Source organism: Apostichopus japonicus, chromosome 5, assembly GCF_037975245.1.
Source record: "Apostichopus japonicus isolate 1M-3 chromosome 5, ASM3797524v1, whole genome shotgun sequence".
In the NCBI taxonomy this organism is placed as follows: domain Eukaryota; kingdom Metazoa; phylum Echinodermata; class Holothuroidea; order Aspidochirotida; family Stichopodidae; genus Apostichopus; species Apostichopus japonicus.
In genome coordinates, this window is record NC_092565.1 from 10,898,977 (window position 1) to 10,919,057 (window position 20,081).

The following is a 20,081-nucleotide window of genomic DNA, read 5'->3' on the forward strand; positions in this document are numbered from 1 at the left end:
TTCATTCGCAGTCTCAGTCACCGCAACCTCTGCAAATTGATCTTTCTAATCTTGTCGATAAACTGTTCAAGAAGCAACTGTTTCAACTAATTCTATATCACAAACACAAATCAATTTGCCGCAACCACTAAAGAAATTCTGACATCATGCGTTAATGACATAATTGTTTGAAAAATTACTTCGACAAATAAATGCAAACTGCAGACAGAAAAGGCAATCGCATTTCTGAATTAGTCAGTAAGGGCAACTCTGTCCAGGGTCGAGATCTAGTAATTAGTCATTTGCTATTATTGACATCTACAGGTCTGTACAGTATTTTATATGGCAATCATTTTGGTGCTTTATAGTATAGAGAAATAGCAAACATAGGAAGTGATTTCAACTTTAAAAATCTCAACATTTGGACCGAGACCTTGCCAATCATAAAGAGATGAAATGGTGGCTGGAGGTGTTGATCATCCAAAAATGCTAAATTGATATGATAAAGGGAAAGATTAAATGAGGTTCATTAAATTACCACAGTGGAGGAAAGAGTACGGGGAAAGAGTAAGGAGAAAGAGTAAGGGTTACAAACCAAGTTTGTGGAGAGGGCAGGCACATTAGTTATAAAATTATGAGTTATCTTACAAGAACTTTGCAAAGACATTAGTTATCCCTATCGGCTATATAATAAACATTCTTACTGTGTTATACCAGAGGGGTAGTGTAGGATGAGACTGGAATAAATTTTCCTGTAGAAGCACCTTCCAGGGGGCATACAATATTGGCCTACGTAGTACCTGCCTATTGCCCACCCCCCCCCAAAAAAACTTGTGTGGCGGGGTCCAAGGGAAAAAAGTTAGCGTCACTAGATTTGGGGATATCCGCTTGGTCGAAGAAAGGTGCTAGATTCATCCATGCTGCGCCTTATGTGCTGTTTTGTGTTTAGACCACACATCACCACCAGTTGGATCACTACGCTGGTTTGTTGCTAGTTTATGACTCAATCCATCACTGAAACCTTCAGGCCTTAGTCCTTTCATTTGTTTACATATATAAACAAGAATTTGAGGAAAAGGATACAAAATGATCCATTAGGTTTGTTGCACTTCAGCTGTACAGTTCTCCTTTTAGTACTTGTTGGCAGTTGGCCAACATGCATAATCCATTACAATGTACTTTTGAGTACAAAAACAACATAACTATGCTGCACTACTTGACTTAAAGGGGGAGACAGTATTTTTTCTGGAATTTATTTGCAGAATATATGACTTACTGTAGTGGAGAGTGCTTTTCTAGAATATAATGGTCTGCAGGATTAATTGAATTCCCACTTTAATGAAAAGTTATGAAATGAGACGATAGAAAAAAATATGTAAGATCATAGGTGGTGTGATAGAGGAGTTATAGATGTAATTATTCTCCCTCGCCTAAACTCTGTTGTCACCCTTAGACCTTTTTGTGAACCCAAAAAGTTACTCTTCCTATAAGCTGGAGCCTACCAACAGATGGAATAATTGACTTAAAGAGTATTACAGCATTACCCTTACTTTGATCCCAAATAGTCAACATGATATCTTAAAACTAATAAGCAAGCTACTACTTTACCCTCTTGATCTATCAGGCAGATAATACACAAAGAGGTCATGTGTAGAAGGAAAGTGCACAATACAGTAGGCCTTTAAAGAAGCTATGTACAGTTTAGACGCTTCATTGCTTGGCTAAACCATTAGTTATCTGTATGGGTGGATGGGTGTATGAGCTTCAATCATATCGCATGGTTACACACACAGTGGCAAATATAGAGGTTGATCCATGGTAAGTTACTCCCCTCTTGCAAATTGCAACATTCTTCTTCTTCTGCTTTTTATGGTACATGGAGGCGGAGGAGGAGGGGGAGGAGGGGTGAGGAGGAGGAAGAGGAGGAGTGAGCTACGTAGGCCATAACTGAGATCAGCCCAAAAGGGAGCAAGAAAGTGACCATAATTATTTTGACATCTTTAAAACACAATTATAATCTATCTATGCCAATTAAAAATGTTCCACTAGTTATTTAGACAGAACAACTGGTCTAACTGTAGTTGCATAGCTCTGACGTAAGCCTCTATATTCAGTTTTGACCATTATTTTATACTTTATTATAAAAAACTGATGTCACTAAATTCAGAATAGAACAAGAGTTCTGAGGCTGTGAGGATCAGATGGCTTGGTTGGTCAGAAAACAAAGTAAATACCCTTAAAAGTTAAAAGATAAAAATCACAGGCGTGTCCTAAATGGGACAACTACAAACCTTCTAGGTCTGATAGTGCTAAGATTATCATGTAATCCAACTAAAACCCAAATCAATGCACCGTACATTCCCTGAAACTCAAATTGTGGATTGATCCTCTGAGCACAGCAACTCTGGGAGAATAAACTCACAAAGCAGAAACCATTAACAGTATAAAGCCACTTGAAACTCAGTACAGGCCTCATTCTGAAAATTGATAGGAAGCATTTCCCTCCAAAAGCTGAATGAGCATATCCCCTAACAAATCTCTCCATATTATAAATTTTTATTTTTATTTTTACTTTCTATTTTCACAGTGCTCCAATTATCCAACAGTCAAACAAGAAAAATACCTGTTGATAAAAAGTTGAGTACGTTTCACTTTCTTCCTAGGGCCCAAACATAATGAAGTAATCTTGGAAATCCTCCCCCCTCCATTGATACTTTCTGGACAATTTTTATCCTTTTCCAATCTTGTCTGCTTAGTTGACCAGTTGACCCTAATCAAATCTCTTTACCAAACACCATCTGAATAGCCAGTCTTCTATTCCGGTAATCAGTGCAATAGCGTCCTCCAACAACAGTGGCCTCTGGCAAATTTCTATTTCTTAACGCTTTTGCGATAGTTCTAACGGCATATTTTGCTTTTAATGATTTATGATCGTGTTTTAATTGTTTTAGCATCTAGACCTGCAGCTACCCTCTGGCTTTAAAGTGATATATAAACCCATGCCGCTCCAAAATGTTGCTCAAAGCAGGGGTTTGTCATGACTTACCAAATCCAACTATTTCACTTTATTGAGGAATCTGATTTTCCATTTATTTATTTTTTTTCGTAAAGTTTTTGTCTCCTCGTGTTTGTGTGAAAATAAGAATAATATTAACCAAAAAATGCAAAATTATTTCTACCAAAATGATTTCAGAATGTCTTAATTTACTGGACAGTAACAGTAACCATGATCTTCTGTATAGCACAGATAAAACAGGTGGCAGATCTGTTGCCAAGCAACAAAACTCCTTAATACAATCTGGTGTGGTACTAAAACTAACATCAAGTTTACATACAACTTAACCCTAGAAGGTACTATTTATAGGTCTATATCTATGAGAAGCGTATGCAGATTAGCAGGGAGGGGATGGATGGGAAGGGGGAAGTGAGGGGTCGAGGACAGGGAAGGGAAGTGGAAACGAGGGATATAAAGGAGGGGGAGAAGTAAAGGAGTGTAGCATTTTCTAATGATAGCAACAAACTTACCACCAAATGGGATCTTTCTTTGTCAGCACTCAGCAGTATATATCATTCCATATTTTTATAGGCCTTAGGAACCAATTTGGACACTTACTGAACAGTTCATTCAAATGTCTTTGATCAATTTAAATATTCATGTACTTAACTCCAAGGATATCAAGCCACTCCAGGTCGTTCCTCCCGATAGGCTGTAGTCTGCCTTACATATGCATGCTGCATGTCTTAGCAACTGCCTTATATTGCACAAGTTTATACTGTCTAGTCAACTCTACAGAGCTTTATGGTGTCATCTTTCTTTCCTTTTGTTCTGTTTCCATACAATTTGTCACAATAATCCAATAACAATGCACTTCATTAGCCTGCCTAATAAAGCTTACCCAACTGGGGGAGTTTTAAAGAAAAAAAACCTTAACCTTTCCCTGTTTAACTTTCATTTGAATAATACTCCTTAGCATTCATAAAATGGTCAGAAAATGTTGCGACCACATAAATTAAAGTGCTGCAGTATGTTAATTACTTTTTGGCAGATTGTGGTCCTCTTTTGAAGGAGGGAACAAGAACAAAAAGCCAACAGGTATTTTATTGTTTTACAGTACTTTAACCTACTTTAATATCATAAAGCTCAACTGATCAAGGTTTCATTGTAAGATGATTATTAATAAAGAATTATGCAAAGTACCATTCACATCTTTTGAATTGATTTATATTTTAATATGTCACATTTTAATAACTGTTTTATGAGTTGGATTTCATATTTTCTTTTTTTTATTCTTTTTCTTTGATAATAACATTCTTTTCACAACAATACAGGTCATTTAATAGACTACTAGTCACATTTTAAAAAAGATTATGAAGTTCAAAAGCTTTAAATTTTTAGGGCAACTTTAGGAATATTTACCATTTGCATATATTGTTTGAAGGGATTTGAACAAAAACTCAATGCGTTCCTATAAGTAAAGTCTGTATAGTCGCTTTCCTACATTTCGTGACAAAAAAATTGAAGGCATATTAAATTTTGGTTGAATTTAAAGTAACCATGACAACCTCATTCTCAGTAATTTTGCTGACCAAACCAACATACTGCTTTAAGAAAATGACTTCAGGCACCACTTTTTTGTACTTGAGATATCATAGTCGCAACAAAGGAGAAAAAAAAAACATCGGGGGAACGTTTAAGATCTTTCTCTTCAGAATGAATTAATTATAAATTGTTCTTTTGCTCCTTTAAGGCAAAATGTTTAGTCTTTCTTACGAGGTCAGCTCTTTGAGACTAAAGTATTAATGTTAAACTATTGTTTTAATACACTTTAGTAAAACTTTTTTATTTCCATTTATAGGTAAAAAACTGCTCAACTCATGTACTTTACAGCTTGTAAACTTTAGGCCGTCCTCCATTACAAGAATTACATGATACGGTTATGGTATTATTTCTGATTTGAATAGCTTATCTACTACTGTAAAGTTTAAGAATAGGAAATCTTGCTTCAACTTGTACAATCTGGTCAAGCTGATCAAAATGGGAATCAATAAATCTTTGCAGGTGTAATATATTAGTTTCACTTCTCATTTCAAATGCGTAAGTCAAAAATCATTCTTTTTTTTTGGGGGGGGGGGGGGTTTCCTTGTTGCTTTTTACACTAACGTAAACGAAAGATGGAGAATTGTCTAGTTGACAAAATGTTTTAAAAAACAAATTTGAAGCGAGGAGTATTCCCTTGCTAAGTTTGCTACTGTCATCATTTTGGTAACAATTTGATTGACAGCAATGTTCAAAATGTTTTTGCATAGTTTCATTCGCCCTTGATGGGTGCAAAGTTGTTTTTAATTCAAGTAACAGACTATGTTTCCCCTGTACACTTATCCTACTGTAACTCTGTATGGAACCAGCAGATGAAGCTGCGTTTATATGTTGTACATGTATATGTATATGCCTTTATGAACGTTAGTAATTGAAAATTGCATAAACTTGGCCTGAAATTTAATATTTAGTGAAATTGTTCGGCACACATTCAACACATAAAACTGTCTCACAGAGCTTTTAGTCTATCCAAATAGGTTTCTTTAATAGTGTTATGTACAAACAAATACATTTACATACTATACACAATATATCCCCGAACAACTTAATGTTCAAATTTTGTGTTGCATTTTTTTAAGGCTCTGTATATGCATGTCTCTTTTTTTACGATGCCATGGTTACCGTGTACAAAACTACTACAAATCTTTGCATTTGTATATAGCAACTTGCCCATTTAGCATAGCAGTTTGCAATGGGATACCAGATTCATTATTCACTGAATATGGAGATAAAATAAAATCACATTCCAGCTCAAACAAGGACTCCATCAATAGTAACCGACTTAAAGAGAATTGTTATAGGAAAACCGACTGCCAATGGTATGCTACTCAGTATGTATTGTAAACACTTCAGTCTGCATGGAGCTATAATTGGCGATAACATAACATACTGCAATATCAAATTAAACCAAACAAGTTTATTATTGAATTCATTAAAACTTGATGATGACTCTTTGACATTGTACTAAATAAGCTGCCATGTTATAATACACATGTCAACCCTGCGTTAAATTTTTAAGAATTTCATATATATATTTTTTAAATTAATTTTGCAGAGCAAGCTCGTTGCCGCTGTTCATTATTATTCTTGAAAAGTCGGTGAAAAGTTGAATTCACAAGAATGGAGAACATGTGCTCTCTTTGCACACTAATTTTTCAATGTCTGTAACCCAACCCATCATTCCCCCATTCATCCATTGAAGGGCACTCCACAGTTCTTGTCATTCAGATTTCTATCAAGTTTTGTGTGTGAGGCCGCTGTCGTGAAGGACGCTATTGTAGAACGCCTCATTATTGAAGCCGAGTAGGGCTCGGTAAGCAACCGCAATATTTGTGCTTCCCGTGTAACACAAAGCAAGATGTCTGCTGTAGAAATGAGCAGACTACATACAGAAGTATGCACCAGATACAGGCGGGCATGTCAGCATGGACGACGACGCACACTACTACTGCACTGGGGTTGGTTAGGGAATTGGTAATACACACAGACACAAGGCGTAGTAGCAGCGAAATACATCTGCATTTTGATGACCAGGAATGGGGCAAATGAATTTTCCACATTTGAGGAGGGATAATTTGTGGAGATGGTGACAGGTTCAAAGGCATGTTACTACAGGGCTTCTACAAGTGTACTATGAGGTGGATGTGTTTGTTTTCTATGAATACAACCCAAGAATGTCTGCCTGTATCAACAGATCCCCATGTAATGTACTGTTAAAACATGATCTTAACCTGTCATGGAGGTTATAATTGGTATCAGCTGAGAACACATGTCAGACGGTGCCAGCTTTATCAGAGAAAAAACAAGCAAAATACAACACTGCAAGAATGAGTGTTCGACTACAAGCAATGTACAGACAAAAAAAATTCATAGAAATGATAAAAAAAAAAAAAAAATCATGCACTAACTACAGTAGAAGTAGTAGCATGGAAGAAATTATTCTTATGTAAATTTGCAGCAATTCTTGAATAAAATTATTTTGGTTTTTACATTTAATGTATAATAAAAATCCTGTTGACAATTTGTCTTCCTTTTCTTCCTCCAAAATATTCATTAAGCTGGAATGGAATTTAATTCAGTGACCTGCAACAAGTTCTGGGCTTTCAGCAATCCAGGCCTTTAGCTTTTACAAAATAGGCAGAATTTTATACTTTTACATGAAAACAAAACAAGAAAAAAATTAGTGTTCATAAACTGTCTCTATAGATATTCTGACTTTTAATATAAAATCAGCAACACTCCTTTAAGGTTAAACAGACAATGCATGCTGGTCCCGTAGCCAGCTTGTCAAATTTGAGGGAACAGAGTATTTGAATTTAGACCTAGAGTAATTATAGTCCCACAGTAATTTAAAGTCTAAATATGCCTCAGAAAATTACAAACATTTGACAAGAAACTTTTTGCAGTAATATCATGCTTCGTACGATGGATGTTATTTTTATACTAGGCATATGACATGGACTTTAACAAAGATAACCTTTACCATTCCTTATAAATTTAGTCAGTAACATCCTTCTCTCTGTTATTCTGTACAGGTCTATTAAGTACCAGCAACTTGCTATCAATGTACCCTCGTGATTCAGCAACGCTTCCTTATCGTGGTGTTTTTGAATTTGATTCTTTCATCAAGAAGTTATATCAACTTTACACCCAAGTCAAGAAAAAAACCAGCTCTGAAAACCCAGTTTCTGAGAAGTGAATGACTATTTGCATTAACTACCTCAGTCTGTGCAATCTAATTCTAATATACCATGCTAATACTCATCTCCACAGAGTCTGAAACTACCTGACAAGCTGCAAAATATATGATGGCAATGGATCTTTTTGCTTTTGTTTCAATTTAGAAAAAAACAATGTAAAACTGCAAATCAGAGCATTTAAATTGTTCACAATTTGTAAACTCAGTAGTCAATCTCATCATACAGTACAGTCCAAAAATTGTCTACGTCGGTTTCTAATTATATTGTTCGATTCCGTCGTGTAACGCAAAACGCAGATTCGCATGTATGCACTGACAAAATTTCTCGATTGCAGGAGAGAAATAGCCATAATTCATATCACAGAAGATATAAAAGAAAGGAAAGTTTTATCAGTCTCGCATAATTATACAGTACGAAGGATTTCCATCAGATCATCTGTTAAGACACAGACTCCATGGAGCGACTCAATTAATAGATTGTGGACTGTTACCCAGAAGGATGCACAGACAACTCTCTCTGCACTACAGTCATGACACAAACCATGATTCATTCTTTGTTCTCAAACCTGGCACAAGGAAATTTGGACCAATTTCCCTTTTGAAATCAGGTTCAGAAATACAGTACAATCAGGAAATCTCCTTCTCTGAAATGTCCTGTTGGGTTGGTTCACATTTTCACAGGTCTCCTTTTCTGCCGAGAACAAGCTGCACTTGATATCGAAAGGAAATCGTCTGTTATGATATTACTACCAGGCATTTCACCACGGTAACCACACGTGTCAACATTATATCAAACTGTGCTTTTACAACCAGAATTCCGCAGCAGAATTAATGAAGAGCTCTCAGTAAAATATATATATGCAAGCACGAATTTTGCAGATTTTACAGAGGAACGAAAACGGAATGATTTTTCACACGATTGGGTGTTGAATGGAATATCTAACAATGTTTAGAAAAGGTTAGACAAATTACCACCAATTCCGCAGCGAACAGCATATTTGCTAAGTAATGAGAGCTGTTTAAAAAGTAGAGGAAACTGATTTCTTAACAATTCCAAATTTTATCAGGTTAATTATTCTACAATTCCACTACACTGATTTTTTACAAACAAATAACTTGACTAAAAGGAATCATCAGACCACCAATTTATCATCTCTTTTCAAGGATCAGTACAGCTACAAGAGGACCTGTGCATAGTGCAACACTTGTCCCTACATTTCTTGCAATCTTTAAAATCAAATTTAACTAACAATGAAGTGTTGTTAAATCATTTGGTTAAAAGTAGAATGGGAAGGTAGCTGATCTGAAGGAGGATAGCGAGGAAGCGTGAGCCCACCATTTATCATTTATCAGTGCTCTCGGTCAAAAATGGAAACAACAAGGCTACACTGTCAAATGAATTCACCTTCTACAGTAGATCTTAGCATATAAGTGGATCCTGCAGATTTGTCCGGCTGTCAGTGAATGATTCCATGGTAACCAACTGCATTGAAATTTAATATTGCAAGTATTTGCTCAGTTTTCAAAATTGTTCACAGAGTAAAGCTGTTGGTTACTACAGTTCCATACAGTACTTTAGTAGTTTACTAAGTGGTCCAAGTTCAACATACAATCTGAAAAGCTCCAGAACCCATCAGAAAAAGTCCAGACCAAGGAATTTGCCCCAAAATCCTATAAATATGTAAAAAAATTCAGAATGCACTATATAGTACCATCTCCAAAAAAATAGTAAAGGATTACATCCGAGCAGTGACTGAGCAAACAACACAATTGTGGGGGGGGGGGGGGAAGGGGATAAAAATCAATTGCTATTAAACCTAGGCTCAAGAATAAATAGATCATGGTCAGTCAGTATCCTCGAGGATCACAGAAGATAACCTCAGACAGTTACCCTAAAATGCAGCTTGTTTTAAGCGACAGTACAATATATATATACATACTAAGAACTATGTGAGATGTAGTAAAATGGACAGGAAATAATTTTTAATTTCAGGGACCATCAATTTTTTTGTCATTCAAGTTAATTGTCATCGATTCAGAAATTCAGATTAGTCTACAGGTATCATGTGGTACACATCCCAATATTCTAGTCAAAAGAATAACTACGACTAAATTTCTTCAAAACATTTAATTATTTTAATAGCTACCTGTACGTGACAAAATGTCACTCAGTCCTGCTTTCATAAAGCTTGTTCAGCTGCCTCTAAAAATAATCATGCAGTTAAAGGCAAATCCATCATATCATCAAAATATTACACTATAACGATCAAAACAGTGATGTACCAATCAGTAATATAGTCCATATCAGCCTGGGCAAATTCAAGTCTAATGACACAACATACAGTACTACATACACATACTGATGCCTGACAGACAGGCAGGTTTAAACAGGTTTGGAATTGTAGATAATAGACCTACTCGTACCAGAGGCTGAGCACAAAATAATTGGTGAGAAGTGGTGGAGCATATTAGATTACAAGTGAGTCAAAGGGGGGACAGTCCTAAATATATAGTCGTAGACCTGAAAGATGAGAATGAGCAATTGTTCTTGGAGAAATACGTTCCTGAATGTTTATCCCCATTTGCACATATTTCTTCTGTAAGATCTTGTCAATCCTTAAGTTTGATTTGTTGAGATTTCGTCCTTACTTCTGATTCCAATATCATTCCGTTCATTCTGTCCATTTCGTCATGTTCAATCCGTTTCATCCCATTTTGTAACTCGGCAAGTCAAAGTAAGCGACGATGCGTCGATCAACATGAAATATTTGAACAGTCAACACTTAATAAACCACATGATAGACAGATGGTAACATGGTCATGTTTACATTTCGTTACATGTTAAACTTCACACAAATAATCTGTCACATATTGTCCAAGAATTTGAAAAACCAAGGGCACTTCTTAGTCCTGCAGACTATGGAAAAGTATCAGCTTAATTTATACAACTTTGAGGATCAAGTAGTCAAGTCAGATCATTATGGTGGCATCAAGATGCAGTCTGATTCTAAACTGTGGTAAACTGAAAAGTGAAACTAACTATTACAAAGCAGGAACATAGATAACCAGACAGATCTGTTATATATGGGAGTCTACATGATCTTAATTTGCTATTCGAACATCCAAAGTGGATAACGGACACAGGCAACCTTGTTTCCAAGGTAACTAATTAAGTGCTATTGCTGTTCACATTTGGCTGCTAGATAACCCACAGCAATCTAGCGTGGATATCACAGGAGTACAGTAGCTACAGTAATCAAAACCATTGTTGAAAGGTTTCCTGGGCATCTAGAGGCAATAATTAATTCACAGCCAGACCCAGAATATTTTCCCCCGCCCCTTCAGAAATAGACAATGTAGCAATTTCAGTTCATCTCCCCCCCCCACACCCGCCGCCCCATATTTCTCCCGCCCTGTACTTCTCCCGCCCCATATTTCCCCGCCCCATATTTCACCACTGAAGAATCATTTTCATTGCAAAACGGTCCGTGCATTAAACATAATTGCCCCTCGTTTCAGCAATGACATCAAAGATAACTTAACGATATCACAATTACTGAATTATTAAATCGTCGGTGTCTGAAATTATGCATCAAAGCTGTGGAGCACTAACATTGCGTTTATAGAAACTCCTCTATTATAGAAAGTTAGAACTCCCCTGTCCCTGTCCAATTTGTTGGTTTCTTTTCTGTACAGTGTTCTTCCATTAGCTTGTGCATGTGGTGCTCTACTGTAAACTAGTGTCAAATACCAGTAAAGGGCTTCAGGAAGGAAAGGTAAAGGACAGTATGCTACTCTAGAGGGGGGGGGGGGGAGGGGGGAGGTACTGAACCTAAATTGTCTACATCTCTGACTTCTGTCTGAGATATTGTGATATAAGGTTTTCTCATTTAAATCAAGAGTTTGGCACTCCACTAAGATAAAGGTGAGGATGGTTTTGTTCCAACAGCTTCCAACCGCTCTAATGTTACTTTTACTTACAGTGATAGTGTTGTCCATACTATTTAAACACAAAGTAAAAATGTTTAGCCTATTGTAAAAATCTATTAAACCCATTAATGGCATTCATAATAGCCAGCCATTTTGTTTTTATTTTAATATAATTACTCTCTCTTCACTGATCCTGTTGACTATTTCAAATTGCTTCAGTTAATCATGGCATCACTTCGGGGCTTTATTCTAAAGGGTATACCTATCCCATACAACAACTGCTTTTCAGGCAATACAATAGGGACCCGATTTGTCAATCAATGAACCAGGTGAAACCTAAATAGTCTGGGACAAACAATCGCTGAATGGAAACTCCTCAATCAGAGAATCAATACTGTTGAATTGCATTTAGGGCTTAACAAAGCAAGTCAGAAGAATGGCTTGTATGTGCAGCCTTTACCCACCTTGAACCTAACATAATTTAGGCCTTGAACAGTATCAAGTCAAAAGCACACAGTATTGGAATCCTCCACCAGATAACCAGGCACAACAGCAGATAAGAGACGATTTGCACACGCAGAAAAATGTTAAGTCACATGACATTGTGCAAGCTTCATTTTTTTTCTTTGTCCTTCTACCAAATTCACCATCCAGGAAACACATGAATATATGTCATCAAATAACTTCCTATATATTCCTCATTAAATCACTTCTGAGTTTAACTGGCTCTGAACTAATCATTTAAACTTTTCGTCAATGTCATTGTCAACTTGGCGAACATGTACATTAAACAAAATAGATCAACTGACATATAAATTCACAGTCATCCTTCATTTAGAAGGGTAATACTTCAATATGATGAAATGCTTGAATAAATAAAATTTAAAACAAATTCAAAAAAATTAATAACAAATCAAATCAAATGTTGATTCAGAATCGGCTCGAATAGAAGACAACTTTACAGAAACGTGCCATCATTTATCGACAAGGAAATTAACAATCTTCAATCCATCTTGCTTCTCTTAGGAGGAGTATGATTGTGACGGTTTAGGTGATAGGTGGTAATTAAGGCAGCCTACACATTTAATATATTAAGTTTTGGGATGCACTTATCACTTTGTTGAGCTGCATCTTACATTTTACTATTTGTTTTGCAACAGTTTTAACTCGAGATTTTAAATACTGCACAATATGGTATGACCTAGAAGATAAAGTTTTGAATGTACAATATATATGAATCCATTCTTTTATATATATATATTATTTTTGTATTTTGATGTTTAATATGGAAGCATGCTTTGTTTTGCTATTCTCTACAAGACCACCACAACATTAAAGATGTAAAATTCATTTCATCAGTGTTGAAATTTGGCAATTGAAGTCCAGGGCTAAGAAATTTGATACATAAACCCCAGGTGTACTGTACTGCTTACTGAATTTCAGGGCCAAAGACGTTATTAACCCTGAAATGGCCAAACAAATAATTCTCCTCTGTCCTCCAAATTGTAAAACAAGGACTAATTATGCAAATTAAGCTACCTTGACAGAAAAGTTAGGTCACCAGGGTTCTATTCTGAAACATTGTCAAACATAACATTCTCAAATCTGTTGCATATTACAAAGCTTCAATGATATACTTAAACAATGGTAAATTAATGCACGATTTCTTTATTCTGAACAATAGAATTGACTTTGGGCTAGTCTTAGCATTACACTATGTAGAATTTGATATCCATGCATGATCTAGAACGACAAAAGATGTTATATTGTGCGTGTGTGTGACTGTGTGTACAGTGTACCTCTGTCTGTGCTTACAGTTCAGGTAAGGAGACTAAAACATGTATCTAAACTATTCGCTTTTTTTATCATTACAGATTGGTTACACTTCTCATAAATGAGGAGATGAGAGGGTGATGGGAGGGGTTGGGGTGGTATTTACTGTATGTGATATGCATTCTAGTAGCTCTGCTCATTACCAGCACATTATCAACTAACATACAGTACTTATTACACACTGTAAATACAATACCTCACCCCATCATAGCACAAGTAAACTAATTCAACCCTGTGATAGTTAATTCAGTAGAGAGAATGTTTATATTTGTGAATACCAAGCCTCAAGGAATCCCATATTCTGAACAAATCTGAATTGAAACTATGAAAGGAGCGCAACATCATTTGTTAAGAGCGGGATGGGGGCAAGGGGGGGGGTAGGGGGTTGCTGTTAGAAGGCGTGGCAGAAATTAACCGTAAATCAAGGACAGTTTGATTATATTTGTCATCAGATCTGTCCCAAGTTTGAAACCTTTAGTCTTACTGTTTTTGTCAATGCTGAATGCAGCTTGTTTTTAACAAGGATTGACACTGTTCCTGACCCTAACTCAGTATGGGTCCTTTGAAGGGAAAGAAAATTGTGTGTGTAAACCGTGAAAGGAACTTGGAACAGAAACATGATGAACACGTTTGTTTCACAGGTGACTACAACTTCCTAAGTTAAGTTTTTTTTTGATTTTTGCTATCAGTTTCAACAAGGTATTATTAGTTGGCTGCCATCCTGTGTGATTGGTCATTGATCCATGCCATCAATCTTCCAACTGGAAACATTTTTCCAAGAAAAAAATGCCATTGAAACTGTTCCAAATAACAGGATAATAACACTACCATAAATTGGCCAATTAGGCAAAAAAATGGAAATTCTTTAAGCCAACTGAAAAGTTATTTTGTGATTTTTGTCTGTGCAGAGAAACAAAAACTGGTCTTGCCATTTAGTTTATAAACTTGTATACAATTTCATAATCAATCCAGTTCTGGATTAAATTCTAGGCAACAATTACGTACAGGTTAACATGCATTGCAACTTAAAGCTGCCTTTTGGGATGATGTGTCACTTTCTGACAATGTTTCCGTACTTACCAGGTATTGCTGGGACATCCTCTGGGCTCATGTGATGTTTTAAAGTAAGAGGTACTTACTGTATTAAACAAATTTTGGGCTAGAAACGGGGCAAATCTCGATATAGCCATTTCGTACAGCAGATCGACACTAGTCAGAGGCTTTGCATACACAGTGTAACCTGGGATCACAGCCCAGTTGTTGCATTCAATAAAGCCCAGAAAGCAGTGGTAAAGGGATTTGGAGAGAAAATTCAACTGTTTCATATTTAAATAAATGATCAGCAAAAAAAGCTGACTGGGGGAAATGATATACAAATAATTATAAACAAAGGAGAAGTGCACAGCAACTGTCTGGCTATAAAAGGATTTGCTCTGGCAGGGAAAGTTAGAGGTCGGAAGTTTCAAGGTACAATACTATTTCCATCAAAGCAGAGACTCCCCATGGAATCTGAACACCTTTTCACAGATTTAAAAGGGGTATATATCAAAGAACAAACCAGAAATGTGACAAAAGGTGTATCTTTTTCAGGGTTCTTTGAAATCAATATACTTGACTGAAGAAAGGCTCATGGATTGCATTCATGGGATGGCATACAATTTGCTAAAAATTCAAAATATTATATCTTACTAATATAGAGAAAATGAGTTAGATATGTCCAAGAATTAAGTGAGAACTAGCAAAGATTAAAGTAGAAATCCCTTGTGGGCATCAACTAAGTCATATAAGGATTTTACAGTATAGAATTTTAAACCAAAATGTTTCAATATCCAGAAAGAACAGTCTTCCTATGTGAAATATAGACGAATATTACCAACTTTGAGCTCTAGCAAATCCCTTTAAATAGTTGTTCAGAGTAACTGCACAGACATTATTTATATACTGTAACATATTTTGGAGAAAATGGCCAAGTTTTTCACCATTTGAGATAACTTATTGACCCCTTGAGCCAGTTTGCATCCAATTGAGATAACCTGCAGAAGCTCAGAGGGAGAAACCCTTTCTCCAAGGTTTAAGTCCACGTTTAAAGCAAGAGTATGATCTCTGAAGCAGATTTCATTACCTGGATGCCAGGCATGATTTGTTGAAGACCTATAGATCCCCTTCACAGAACTAAACTGAACTGAATTTGAGTGAACTATGTTCACTAAAGGAAAATATAGCATTGGAGAATTAACAAATTTATTGTTAGCTTTAATTTTGGTGATATCATGTTTGAAAGGTTTCAGATTTTGATGCCTGTTGACCTCATGTGACCTTTGACCTCAACCAATTTAAAAAGGGTTCTTGCACTCACAAAGCTGGATCTACATTCAACGTATTAAGTTCAAGAAAGATGTACTTCTTGTGTTATCATGTTTCCAAGATTTTCAGACTTTCATATAAAACAGAAGTTGTGAATACACTTTTGTGAATGACAGCGACTGTGTCACATGAGGGAAAGCCACTCAGGTTTCAAATCAGCAAAGTATTCTAAAGTTGTATCGAAAACACTTTCCGTCTTTTGCTAATGGATCTATCACTAGTAAGTAGTATGAGAGTGTTTTGAGTATGAATCAATTGAAATATTCCCACGGTTAAAATTGTTTATTTGTAAAGGAACAGAGTGTTAGTTCAGGTACAGTTAAAAACTTGGTGATGAACTGCTAGGGAGAGACCTGACCCACATCCATATGGGTCTTTTTGAGAACATAGTGACAATGCTACATCTAAATTTAGTATGGTCGCAAATCATGATTTAACATTGATCAACCCTGTTGCAAATGTTGGGTCGCTGTTGCAAGAGCAACCCATGCTTTTCACATTTGACAAGGCTTTCCATTTGACAAAATCAGCTGAAAATGTGAATTGGGATGCCACAACTAAATTGTTAGCCCGAGTTTTCTATCTTGCGTAGCTTCTGGGCATATATGTGGGTACATAATGATGGGGGTAAAATATAACCGACATGTTGAATGTTTATCTAAAATATAGCTGATTTCATAACTTATGGTACGTGTCTAGAATTGAATGGCTGACCCTTCAAACTGACCTGGGAGTAGCAGAATAAATTGATTACATACAAATACTTTCAAACCCTGATAATGAATGAAATCATACTTCAATATTAATGGTCCTCGTTGCTAATCCTAACCATGTTCTTGTGTTTCCTAGCGAGCAAGATGAGCTGAAAACCGTAATAATAGGATTGACAGTTTGCTAATTAAAATCCGATTGCAATAAACCACACAAGTAGTCATTTGGACACAAACTATTTTGCAACTTGTCTTTTACACTATAGTATGGAGAACAATGATTTAAAAAAAAAAGTGGTCAGAAAGTGAGAGTTTCGTGATTCAGTTGCATTCCTAATGACTGCAAAATGAGGTTGACTACAGCAACCGTCATATTACTTAGGCCTGTAAGCTAATCCATTACTTTTAGACGTTGTCAAGGTCGACCACCGACGACAGTGTTCTGGTTGAGAAGATCGGTTGTGGACGTCATCACCGGTATTCACATTAAATTTTGAATTCTGGTGAAGACAGCCTACTCAAATTTAGTCAGAAATATTAAACTGTACCTTGGCTGCGTCCTCGTCTTCTATCCACGCCAGGATGAAGTATTTCCAAGGTATATTATCCCAGAGAAAATACCGATATTTGTGTGTTCGACCCCACTCTACCCGAGGCTTAGTGTGTGGTACAGAAAACAATGCCACAACGTACACATTTTTAGCCACAGTACAGAAAGCCAGTTCAAGTCGCTCAATGCATACACATATACGTACACAGTGTGAAAGGAACGATTAGGTTGTGGCGGGAACGCCACGCCTACAACCTCGTCCATTTAAACCTATCAATCATTCAGGAAGGCGTGGCGTACTGACAAGGGCGGGGGAATATGGCTGTGCCGTAAAATATCCGTAGGGCGTTTTAGAGTTTTCTCTGGATAGTCATTCCAAACCGGGATAAAAACGTCAGGGACTCAGTAGGATATCATTTCGCATTTATTCTTCCCTCTACGAAAATATATTGCTTTAATCGCCTTTGCTTTATAAAAAATATGATAATACAATAAAATAAATTAACACTTTATCTATACTAAAACGGGCACGATGAAATGACAATATGTGTCAATAATTGGCTAAGAGTTGACTTCACTGACACCGTACTGGAGGAATAACTATCATTACACTATGGTAAACTTAAAAGACATTAGCTACCGTAAAGTGGACATACATCGGATGAGATTCAAAAACATGAAAACAGCGCTAAGAGCAAGAATAGTTTGAATGCAAATTTATAAACTATTTATTCGAACAACCCAGCGTTTCTCTTACAACACCGATCAAACTCTACGTTCGAATGCATAGTAATTTACTTGCACTGCCCTGGATTACTTTCAAAACAGATTGATTATAGTCTCCTCCCCCAAATAATATATAGTTTTGCCTTCTCAACGGTAAATCCTTGAGTCTGTACGTACTCTTCTATAGACACGAAGAAACGACTTGCGTTGAATTAAAACACCACGCCTACTTTATGACACCCGCCCCATTTTTAACAATGAACAAGTCTTGAGGTATCTCACTTGTCAATGTGTACACAATGTGGCATACCACAAATACTTTGTGGTTACCTGTTGACTGTACGTGTTGGATGAAATTTTCCTTTGTTATCCTATGGTCCGGAAAAGCGCAAAAACTTAGTTTACGATGACGATTTTAAGCTCTAAGGATCAATAGATGGTACGCTTTTGCTTCTTATTGTCATATTCTCTGCTGCTTTTTGCTAGCGGAGATCACTCGATACGTACACATTCCGATATATAGAGACGATGGAAAGTTCATTGGCCATAGATTTGTTAGGGACCGCTACTTCTTCCTCTTGTCTGAATCTAATAACAATTTACACTTTCATGCACCAAAAGACAAATGGGCGTGAGGTGAAACTGCATCTCCACGATAATGAACACACAAGGTATAATTATGTGAATGCAGCCTGACGGGGCCCATCTTAAAAACGGGGGTATTGCTTGTGTGTTGGGTTGGGGAGGCGGGGGGGGGGGTAATACCAATGTTGTTCAGACTTTCACCAGTGTGAATTAAAAAGCCAAAAATCATCAAATCGCGTTTACATCGAAAATGGCACTGAAACAAATTTTGAATGATAAAGCCGTCTAAAATTAATTTAGGAAGGTTATTTTTTTGGCTATCGTTTTTGGGTTTACATAGATAAATTTCAATGTTTTGGACTAAAATAATTTGTTGCGATTTGAAAATGGCAGCAAAATGCCTTCTTGAAGTTTGAATATGACTGTCCATTATTTAACTTTCTATGCTATTTCGAGGCTTTACTGACGGCCTGTAACTTTTTTAAGTTTTATTCTCACCCCCCCCCCTCTCTCTCTTCTTCACCTTCTTCTTCAGATTATTTAACCTCTGTGAATACAATTAACTTCACTAGTTGAACCGTCGTTAGGGACGGATCCAGGATTTTAAAAAGGAGGGGGTGATCCTGAGCTGTAGCTAATGTAACAGTGTCCCCGGGGGTCTTTCCCCCAGAAAAATATATTCCCCCAGAAAAATATATATAAACTGTGGTCTTACAAGTAAGCAGCATTAATCACACGGCTCTCGGAAAGTAAGTGAGGTATCAGAGTCAAATTACCTTGTAGAGGGGTTTGAATTCTTGCTTAGGAAGAATTGTGGTCACAATGCTTCAAAAAAATACATGACATGGGTCGAGCAAGGTCATTTCTCATCCAATTTCGCCACTATCAAGCGACGCTTGTTTTGTCCTTTACTCAGTGATAGTCCACTGAAGTTTCATTATGTGAAGCCATCCTATTATCACATTAAGGCTTATAGTAAAAGGCATATCCGAAACAAAATGTAATTCCATATACAAAGAACATATATTCTTTGCATGTTTAGTTCACGGATGACTTTCTAATGAATATTGCACATGTAAGAGCGTGTAAAGCAGTGGTTCCAAATAATATTGCAGATGTTTGGTATGGAAATGAAAAGGTGGCGCTATATCTCATTCAAGAAAAAAAAAAACATCGGAGAGTCTGCTATTTCTCATCTTGCCATTTCCCACTAGACGTGAACTCTAGCCGTTGCTACACAGGGAGGTGGCCGTGCATGTTTACACGGATTACATACTTTGACACGTTGACCTCGTGTGTCCTTTTGACATCTACCAATTTCGATAGGGTTCTTGCATTTTTAAGCTGGTTCTACAAACTAAGTATGGATTTCCACAAATATAATACTTTTTCAATTATCATATTCAGTTTTAAAGACCTTGACTGACCTCTGTTGACCCCAAATGACCATTGTACTTCACAGAAAAGAATAGGACTCTTGTACTCAATAAGACGGATGCACTTACCAAGTATGAAGTTAAACCATCATTAAATTTTTGAGTTACTGTGTTTACAATCACGTGTCAAATACTCAATTCCTTTTGCTTTCAGCAAGGACTAAATGAAAAG

At 36.5% G+C, this 20,081-nt stretch overlaps 1 protein-coding gene across 1 annotated transcript in view; it reads right to left on the minus strand.

Annotated features, from left to right (window-relative positions):
• Window positions 1-17,367, minus strand: part of LOC139967628 (polycomb group RING finger protein 3-like) — a gene marked incomplete at its 5' end in the record, with an annotated part of 56,081 nt that extends 38,714 nt beyond the window's left edge. Inside the window, one exon of the mRNA XM_071971597.1 lies at window positions 17,161-17,367. Within this exon, the coding sequence (XP_071827698.1) occupies window positions 17,161-17,367 (207 nt within the window). The remainder of the gene's footprint in view (window positions 1-17,160) is intronic.
• Between the last annotated feature and the right edge of the window lie 2,714 nt (window positions 17,368-20,081).